Here is a 9,506-nt window from a genome sequence, read left to right on the forward strand (position 1 = left end):
TACCACTGGTAACAGAGGGGTTAACCACTCCTCCTGCAGCCTAGCAGGAGCTGGCCTGGCATCCTTCTCTATCCCTTTAATCGTATCTGATACAGATGCAAGGCTGGGGAGGGGAGTCCGGCAGGGAACAAAGAAGCCATTTAAAAAAAATAAAAAAAAGGACAAGAAAACGACCCCGCGCTCCATGGCAGACGCCAAAACGATTGCACAAAGGCACCATTTCAGGGCTGAAATTTCACCGCACCAACGTGATTAAAGGATTCCATGGAGGGTGGGGGGAGAAGGCTGAAGGCCACACTGCTGCAAATTAACCTTTTCTTGGGAAGGATGGCCTGGACCAGGAAGCATTCGGGTTCTTCACAGTCAACCCCCTCCATGCACCTGCAAACATCTCCACATCCCCTTTGACCTATCATTTCACCCAGGGACCCATTCAGCTCTTGCATTATTGCCTCTAAAACCAGCCCCTCCTGTGCACACCAAGAGAGGAAGGATAGACTTTTACAGGGAGCAGTAAGAGAATGACATTCGTGGCTGTTACATGAGCCAAGTTCCCAGGCAGGTGGGTATAAACTCTCTTTGTGACATGGATGCTCACGTGCAGGCACTGACCACACATACAGCATGCAGAATGATTGCTTAATATATAAGCACAAGCTTTAACACAAACTAATCAGAAATATTCTTTCTGGACCAGACTACAAAAAAAATATAAGGCAGAAACCATAGGTGAGGTGTGCCTTCCTCCTTCTTCTCTTTAAAAATAGAAGCCAAAACCTCTGAGAGCTCTTTTTAGTAAGATAATTGAGAAAGATTTGGTGTGTTCTGCCCAAGCTCAGATCTTCTGCATGCAGAGAAAGAACCTTGAAGTACACAGATCAAGAAACAAAAACTAGGTGAACTGATGAAAACCTACAGCTGGCTGGAAGCCTTTGCAAATTGTAAGGCATCCACCCAACTCTTGAGCACATTACCTCCCAGCACATCAGAGGTGAGAGTGCAGGTATCTGAAGGGGACAGATGACTGATCTTTCACCACAATACAGATCAAAGGAACTCTAGGATTTAGCTGCAGCTGTGCCACTGTAAGAATCACCAGTCCTGAGATGGCTTGTCCATCCCCAGGACCTCAGTTCCACTGTGTCAGAGAACAGCTGCACCAGGAGCAAGTGCAACAACAACCCACACCTGCTGAGCTGCTGGGACAGCGAGGGGCGGCCACGCTTCCGGCTGGGGCAGTGCCACTGAAAGGGGATCCCCACTTCTGATAAGCAGCAAGGGAGCAGGGAAACAATAGGTGGCTTGATGAGAGCTGCTCTACGATACTCCTGAGAAGCCCCACAGTCAGCACTGGCCAAAGAGGAAATTGGGGGTTTCCACAGCAACCTGTTCAGGGCACAAAGGCCCAACTGTCTAGGGGGAAGCAATGGAGGTGTCTCAGCACTCCCGCTTTAAGAAGGGACAGTGGTGGAAGGCTGGAGTCTTTCAGAACCCAAAGTACCTGCCAGAGCATTTCTGTACAGCAGGAGTTTAATTGGGTATCAGTCCTGTAACGAGGGAGGAGCAGTGCTAGAGGAGGGAGTTACTGCAGACTTTGGCCTAGCTAAAAGATGAGGCCTTCAACAGTGCAAGAAAGCGGAAAAAACAGCATTGCACTTGGCTCCCTAATCTTACTAATACAGTACATGACACACAGAGAAAAAAATAATACCCAAACTGGTGGAAACAGCTAAGAAAGTAATCTCTCAGACACATAGGACTGAAAGAGAAAAATCAGAGGGCAAAAAACCCCAAATACATTTAACTTAAAATAGGGAGATCTAGAATTTATTTACACAAACACTAACCAAAATTAGAAACATCCCTGGAAATGCAAAACCAAAACCAATGGCTGGAATCTGATCAGTCTGTGATAATTAACTCATCCACACCCCAGTCTTCATAGCTCCCATCTGGAAGGTAGCGACGGATGATTATGGGGATCTTGCGTGCTCTGAAGGGAAGAGACAGATGAACAGAAATGTCAGAATCTGCACTGTATCACTTCAGTAGGCCATGGAAGTGAGGGGCTTGGCGGCTTCAATAAGCTCATCAGATTTAAGCGAGGGCAGCACCAGTGATTTGATATTATGTAGCAAAGTCCCAACAACCTTCCCTCATTTGTAGATGCAAAGCACTCAGCACCCTCAGACTACAAACACCAAAGAACTCTCAGACCTCTGACGCTCCTGCAGGAAATGAGCCTGGCGGTCTGAACCCACTAAGAGACAACACCAAGCACCTAACCCTGATATAGGGGGAAAATATAAATCAAGGGACTTGAAGAACAAATCCACTCTTTGTTTGACAGAAGGTTTTTCCCCACACAACATTAAAAAGGTGGCAGAATTCTGAGAACTTCCAGGACAAACTGGCATTTACAGAGAAATTTGCACCCTGAGAGCATCAGTTACATCTTAAAGAAGGATACATGCAACAGTGACTATTCAGGTACCAAAAGCTGTTACAGCTGGGGTGCAGCACAGCACGTGCTCACAGTGCTTCCCATTAGAGAGCAAGAAAATGCTGAATACAATTTAACTTCATGAAAGTAGACTGAAGTCAGCAAAGCATAATCAGACAGTCTGGAATCTAGCCAGGGCATCAGGTTTAACTGTATCAGACTTGAAATGTAACACAACTTCTTTACATTCAGGGAGGTTGTTTTTCCAGTAGTAAAGTAACTCCCCGATGCCAAGAACTACAACTGAATTTTGGCACAGAACAGGACACACCACCCTGACTTACTTTCCAGAGCTCACACACAGGCAGTGACCAGAAGCAACTCAGTCTGAGCCTGGAGATCTTACAGGAATATACCCTCAAGAGCTTTCAGCAATGGCAAAGGGAGCTGTCACAGATAAAAAATCTGCAAGAGCAGCTTCTGTGCACTGAGAAACAGGGAAGCAGGGGGACAATTTTGTTCAAGGACAGGGACTTAATCAGTAATAGAGTCCAGCTGCTTGAAGGATATCTGCATGTGACCTGGACTGTGCAGGAAAACTGTGGGACAGCAGGGAGCTCTGCTGTGGAAAGGTGGGCCTGCAAGTGGTCATCCAAAAGCTGCCTCTGCTGCTATCAGAAAGGATTTACCTTTCTGTAAGCAGGGGAAAGCACAAGAAGCCAAGCATGCAAGGGTGCAGGAAACAAACATTCTTACCAGCCTGACCCTTATTTTAATTTTTGCCAGCACTTCATTTGAACACAGGTGTGTTCAGATGCCTGCTTTGAAATAATTCTATTTGGGGAATTAAATCAATTTCTGAAAGAGGAGGACCTTGGGATCCCATCATAGAAATAAAGAATACTGGGAATGTGAAGTAGAAGAGGTCCAGAGCAGTCCAAATCATCAGCCTTTGCAGGAGCAGGTAGTTTAGGGAGAGAGCAACTGTGGAGAAACTCTAAGGTGAAAAAAGGAAAAGGCAACTACAGTGCTCACTGTTATTGAGGGAAAACAAGGCTGTCTTAGAACAAACTGCTAAATGCTGGGATGAGGAGGGGACTGCTGGCTTTAGAGAAATCAGTACAAAATCTGTGACTTACTTGAGTTCTTTCATGGCAATGAGCAAGGGGTCTGTCTCTCCTTCCAGCTCCACCATCACAGGGGCACACATCCTAGGAAAAACATCAACAGCCACTTGAGCAAAAACACAGAGAGCTCAACACCTGCCTACCTGTGTCACCTCTACAACAGCCAATAAAGTAGGAGGGTGGGACACCACCCTGGCAAAACTGATTTGCTCTGTTGTGCACTTCAAGATGAAAATTCCCCCAGATGGTTACAGACCAAACTTTTACTTCCATGTTCTTCTTGTCCCATCCCTAGGGCTCTGCTAACCAGCTGGTGCTCAAGGACTGGTCACATCCACACTCTCCTAGTCGCCCTCTGCTGTATTTCAACATGCAGAAAAGAATGGTTCTACATTAATCCAATGAAAAGGGTGCAACTGCTGTAAAATGAGCGGGCCTCCTACAACTCCAACACATCTCTTACATTCTGACTTGCTCATTCTTCCAGGCCTTGATCAGGGGAAGAGAGGGGCTGGATTTACAGAGCATTTTACCTCTCAGAAAAAAAAAAATCAGCATTTTGCCAAGGACTGTGACTACACCCATCCAGTGGACAGTGGTGGCACAGAAAGCTCACACTATGTGTGGGTGAGGCCATGGGAGCTGCTGCTGGCCTGGGTTCAGCACTGGAAGTAGAAGATGCAGGTGAGGCAGAACCAGAGTGTTTTGGATTAGAGGCCTGGCATGGGCCCATCTCATCACCCCCATTTTTCTTGTCTCTCATCAGCTGAAAGAACATGCACAAAACATCTTCACAGGCTGTGCAAAGAACAGTTTGCCTGCCTGTGAGCTTCTAAATGATGCACAAGAGAAGCCTCATTATGAAAATGGATTTAACCAAGATGAAACTCAAACCCTTGCCACTGTCTAACAATCTCTCTCAGAAGGTAGTTTTTCAAAAAGCACAATATTTTTTAATATTTATTATTAAAACAAGTCCAAAAAGGTGAATGGATTAAGAGCAGCCAGCCTTGACAGCACTTAAAGTAAGTTCTAAATGTAATTGTCTAGTAAAAATAAGGCCTTATTATTGCAAATACTTGTTAAAACTTATAGCTTTCCACAGTGCAACTGCATTTAGAATGAATTTCAGGTTGGTTTCTTCACTCCCAATTCCTACAGCCCTCTGGTATCAAGTGAAGCTGATTTGAAGCATCTCTCCCTCCAACATTACTTTTCACAAACCAGTTATGAACGTCCAAGTCCATGCTGGCTCTCTTAGGAAAGACAGAAACCAGAACTGTCTCGTCCCATTTCCTAATAATTTTGTCTGTGATCTAGGAAAAGTCATTGTGGCTACTAAAAGCTCCCTCTTTATGCACAAGTAGCACAGTTTCAGGCAAGGAGAGACACACAGACTTCACGTGCAATAGAGTCAGCTTCAGGTTGACCGAGGTGGGGGGGGGGGGGGGGGGGACGACGACGACGACGACACACAAGCTCAGCAGTCATGCAAAGCATTCAGAAGACCCGGGAGTTTTTAAGGGAAGAGGGAAGCACTAATCAGTGTAAAGGGAGGCACAGCTGCAGCAATGCTGGGGCACAGTGGGCAATACTCACGCTATCTGCAGGGCACGAGTGCCCAGGACTCTGGCTCGCTCGTACTTGGTCATGTAGGGGGTCGTGATGCGCTTCTGGTTTGCCTGCTGCCGCTCTCCCGAGGGCAGAATCTCCACGTTCTCCTGTCCCTCCTGGTGGAAACAGACCCGCGCCGCTGCTCAGCCGCCACCGAGGGAGGCCCTGAGGTGCGGAGGGAGCCACTGAGGCCTCCCCAGCCACAGCAGCAGCCCGGCCAGGCTGCGGCGCGGCCCTGCGGGCGGCGCACGGGGCACCCACCTCCTCCGCGTTCTCCAGGTCCTCCAGGCCCTCATCCTCCTCCACATCATCGAAGTCATCCCCGTCAAAGCTGCGAGAGAGACACACGCGTCGCACTTGTGGCCGGGCCGCCCCCACCCGCCCCGAGGCGCCACACGCCGCCGCCTTCCCTCCCTGCCTGCCCTCGGCCGCCCCTCTCTCTCTCTCTCTCTCTCTCTCTCTCTCACTTGTCCTCGTTGTCGGACATGTTGCCCGGCGGTGCCTCCTGACCCGCACTTCCGGGACCAACTTCCGGCCGTTGCCGTGACGCCACCGGAAGTGATCCTGTGCCGTTGCCGTGGCGACCGCCGCCGCTTCCCCCGGCCCGCGCCCCCGGCCCGCCCGGTCGCCGCCGTCGCGATGGAGGCGGCGGGGATCCCGGGCCGCGGCGGGGTCTCGGCGGCGGGCAGGCCGGCCCGGTACAGCACAGGCACGCGGGAGTTAGTGAGAGGTAACGGCGGAGCGGGCCGGGGCCGGGCTCAGCTGCTCGCGGCGCCGGGGTTCCGCGCACCGTGCCTCTCCCTGAGGCAGAGCGTCCTACCGCGGTCCCGCCCCAGCTGGAGTCTCCCAAACCCGCATCTTCCCCTTCGGGCTGGGGTTGTGAGGGGAGGGGACCCTAGGGCGGGCTCCCCAGCCCGGCTCGGATGCCTCTTAATCGGCATGTTGTGTTTTTCAGGGATGATGGAGGAGTTGCAGATGACGCATTCCCAGAAGCGATACCTGATGGCGTATGTGACACGTGAGTGAGGCCCCCTGGCTCTCCTGCCCGCTGCTGGGCTGTGGGGAGGAGCTTTAGCATCTCGGCATTCGCCCACAGCCTGCTCGGATGGGCGAGTGCTTTAAAGCAGCAGCACAGCAGCTGCTGACACATGGGGACAAACGGGGTGAGCTGTCCCCACGGGTAAGCTAGGAAACAAGGCGACGCGGTGTGACTTGAACCGCAGTCTGCCGTGCCCAATGACCAGAGTGAGACATCTGGGGCACTGGGGTCTTCGTTTGTGATGCTGCTATAGATCAACAGGTAGATCTGCTGGCAATGGCCCGGAGCCATCCATTCAGAGTCCCCGCTGCCTGATTTGCTGTTATTTTTGGTTCGTCCCCCAGGCGGAGATGCCCTGCCCCTTCAGAGATTCCCCCCATCCAGCCAACAGCCAGTGCCTGTTCCCCACGCAGCAGCCTGTCAGCCGGGCAGGCTTCCAGCTAGACCGCTTCTCCGACCTGCCAAGGTCTGCCAGGCAGGAGATGCCTACACCCGAGAGAAATTCAAGCCACAGCCCACAAGTAAGTCAGCAAACATTGCTAATAAATACACGGTGATGCCTGGAGCCTCTCTTCCCCTTCTGTCCCTCCCCTGCCTCAATCCCAGCAGTGGCAGTGTATCTGAATTGCTCCACGTCCTCACGCCCTCAGTCTGCAAAGACGCTTCAGAAATGGATCTCTGAGGGAACATCTGCTGCAAGTTCTCACTGACTTCTGGGGGGTGGCAGGTGATAGGGACCTGCACTGTCCTTGAGTAAGAATGGAGCACTACATCATTTTCTAGCACATAAATGTGAACCACACCTCTGGTGTTGGTTTGGTGGGCTCTGTACACCTGTGTACAAGGTGCTTGCACACAGTCCAGGGATGGACTGACATTAATGAAACACTCCCTCTGGCACACTTAGCAGGGAAGCAGTGTGGTCAGGCTCCTCCATGAGGAGACATGCTCATAATAATGTTTTTTTCCTTTGGCATTCACAGGAGATTTGGAAAAGGAGAAGAGAAGACTTCAGAAGATCTTAGCATTAGGGAAGGATGAGGTGGAGGACAAGGTGGAGCAGGTGTTTGTTCGGAAAAAAGAAGAGGAGATAGCTGAGCCTGACCGGTTTGAGGAGTGTACGTCTGCATGTCCCCAGGAGGGAGGCAGCCAGAAAGCCTGGGAAGCCAGCTCCCTCCTAGGGCTGGGGTGGCAGGCAGGAAGCCTGAGAAGCCAGCTCCCTCCTAGGGCTGGGGTGGCAGGCAGGAAGCCTGGGAAGCCAGCTCCCTCCTGGGGCTGGGGTGGCAGGCTGTGTTGCCAGTAACCTGAAACCAATGACAGGAGGAGCCACAAAGGCCAGTTTCCAAGAGAAAGGACTCGCTGCTGTGACACTCTGATCCAGCCATCCTCACAGAGCTTATACCGCTCAGGTTTGCTGGCAGATGGCTCTCTGGGCTGCCCACACAAAATGCACCCTGCTGGCAGGGGAATAGCCATGGGATGTGCAGGGATACCTGGGAAGCAGGCTCAGGTACTGCTGGTCCTTTTCCCAGCAAGCATGACTCAACACAGACCAGGTTGCTTGTTAGCCTGACCACAGTTTGGGCTGTTCCACTCCAGGATCACAGCTGTTAAACTAGCAAAACCTGAATATCGAGCAGAATTTGAAGCAATGAAAGACTTTGGCCTGCAGTGTATACTGGGATAGCAAAACCCTGCCTAATACCTCTCTGTGCTTGAATCTTCAGTGTATGTGTACAGCCCTGCCAGCCCTTTGCCAGCCAGGGCAGCACAAAGATGGGCATTGCTAGAATCATGTGTACAGAAGGGGTAATCTCTGCTGCAGGGAGCCAGGGCAGCTGAGTTTACACGTGCTTGGTAGCCTCCAACACTTGTCACAGGCTGAATGTTGTCCTTGACACATCTGTGACAGGATTTGGATCAGCTGGCTGCAGGTTTGTGCTGCAAAGCGGCAGCTGATGATCCATGCCTGGTCTTGGATGGTTGCAGTCACTGGGTGATGCATATCAACTAATGAACCTCACCAGCAGGTTCTGTCTCCATCCACAGACTGGTTAAATTGCCCACAAGCAAAAGAGAATTGTCTACATAAAGAAAAATACAAAACTAGTGTTCCTGGGAGTCAGGGAGTGGTAAGAAGTTGGGCAGAGGGAACATTTCCCATTATGTAAGGGACTGCTGAGGTATTGTGATGACAGGTTGTGCAAGGTGAGTGTTACAGCAGATATCACCCTGCCTTGATGGGACTGCTGTTCAAGCAGAACCAGGAAATGGGGGGGGGGGTTCAGATCTAGACAGAAACATGGTTTCTTGCCTTTTGGCTGGATGCTGTGTCCACAGTTTTTTCTCTTATCCACCAGTGAGGAATGAAATTCAAGAGAGGAGGGAATTCCTGACAGAGATGGAAGCTCTAGGACAGGGTAAGAAGTATCAAGGGATCATCCTCACTGAAATCTCACAGGTATGCAAGGGCCTTGGCTGAACAGTGCATGGAGGGAATCCTTTGTATCGGGGATCATAAAGCAGAGTCTTTTCCAGTATCTGAGCAGGGAAGGGGGCAAAGAGCTGTTTCCTTTCATGGCACAGCTCAGGCATGAATTTGGGGAATGGTGGATAGCTGTTTTCCAGCTTTCTTTCCATCTCTGCATGTAACTTAATCAGGGAAACAGAGTTTTTATTCTTGAGATTGGCAAGAGAAGAAAAAAAAAGCTGCTGGCTTTCTCCCTGCTCAGCTCTCCCTCTTTCTACTTTGCAGAAATTGCATGAGATGGAGATCATTGACAAGAAAAGAAGTGAGGAAATGAGAAATATTATGACAAAAGCCTTCCCTGTTGGGAACAAATCCAATCTCCAAGACTAAGCCAAGGGCAAAACACAGGTGCAATTTGTTCCCAGCTATTCTTCCCAGACTCTGGGCATCAGACGCTGGTCCCTGTCTGTTTCCAAAGAGGGGGCAGCACCATCTGTTGCCTGAAACTAGAAGGCAGGACCAATTTGTACATACACAGCGACAGAAGTTGTAAATCCTTCCCACACACTGGATCCCTTCTTGCTCAATAATATTAAAGACATGAAAACACAGAGCAACGGCTCCCAAAACATGACAAAGCAGAGCCTTCTTTTTCCTCTGCAGTGCCTCAGAGTAGAGCAATCCATCCATAGAAATGTCATTCCTTCCCATCTACCCAGAGATGGAAGTTTCTCGTGACAGCATGATGGTAACACACACTGCCACCACACCTGTAACCTGCTGGCTCCTGGCCCTGTAACTCCAGGAATGCCT

At 50.4% G+C, this 9,506-nt stretch overlaps 2 protein-coding genes across 2 annotated transcripts; one reads left to right on the top strand and one right to left on the bottom strand.

Annotated features, from left to right (window-relative positions):
• Positions 1–1,805: 1,805 nt before the first annotated feature.
• POLR2F (RNA polymerase II, I and III subunit F) lies at positions 1,806–5,756 on the bottom strand. Its single transcript, XM_036400349.2, has 5 exons — positions 5,652–5,756; positions 5,446–5,515; positions 5,170–5,300; positions 3,583–3,654; positions 1,806–1,993 (listed from the first exon to the last, which is right to left on the bottom strand). Exons 1-5 carry the CDS (start codon positions 5,669–5,671, stop codon positions 1,903–1,905), a joined length of 384 nt encoding a protein of 127 aa, XP_036256242.1. The 5' UTR covers positions 5,672–5,756; the 3' UTR covers positions 1,806–1,902.
• A 19-nt stretch (positions 5,757–5,775) lies between these two features.
• C5H22orf23 (chromosome 5 C22orf23 homolog) lies at positions 5,776–9,304 on the top strand. The gene is made up of 6 exons (XM_036400348.2): positions 5,776–5,914; positions 6,140–6,202; positions 6,568–6,744; positions 7,207–7,341; positions 8,584–8,684; positions 8,979–9,304. Exons 1-6 carry the CDS (start codon positions 5,824–5,826, stop codon positions 9,081–9,083), a joined length of 672 nt encoding a protein of 223 aa, XP_036256241.1. The 5' UTR covers positions 5,776–5,823; the 3' UTR covers positions 9,084–9,304.
• The last annotated feature ends 202 nt before the right edge of the window (positions 9,305–9,506 follow it).

This window comes from Molothrus ater, chromosome 5, assembly GCF_012460135.2.
Source record: "Molothrus ater isolate BHLD 08-10-18 breed brown headed cowbird chromosome 5, BPBGC_Mater_1.1, whole genome shotgun sequence".
NCBI lineage: Eukaryota > Metazoa > Chordata > Aves > Passeriformes > Icteridae > Molothrus > Molothrus ater.

Excerpts from the sequence above, each read along its gene's own strand:
- POLR2F (XM_036400349.2), bottom strand. The coding sequence starts at position 5,671 with ATGTCCGACAACGAGGACAA. Across the intron at positions 5,516-5,651 it reads ATGTCCGACAACGAGGACAA|CTTTGACGGGGATGACTTCG; the intron begins GTGAGAGAGAGA and ends TCTCTCTCGCAG. Across the intron at positions 5,301-5,445 it reads ACCTGGAGAACGCGGAGGAG|GAGGGACAGGAGAACGTGGA; the intron begins GTGGGTGCCCCG and ends TGTTTCCACCAG.
- C5H22orf23 (XM_036400348.2), top strand. The coding sequence starts at position 5,824 with ATGGAGGCGGCGGGGATCCCGGGCCGCGGCGGGGTCTCGGCGGCGGGC. Across the intron at positions 6,203-6,567 it reads CCTGATGGCGTATGTGACAC|GCGGAGATGCCCTGCCCCTT; the intron begins GTGAGTGAGGCC and ends TTCGTCCCCCAG. Across the intron at positions 7,342-8,583 it reads GCCTGACCGGTTTGAGGAGT|TGAGGAATGAAATTCAAGAG; the intron begins GTACGTCTGCAT and ends CTTATCCACCAG.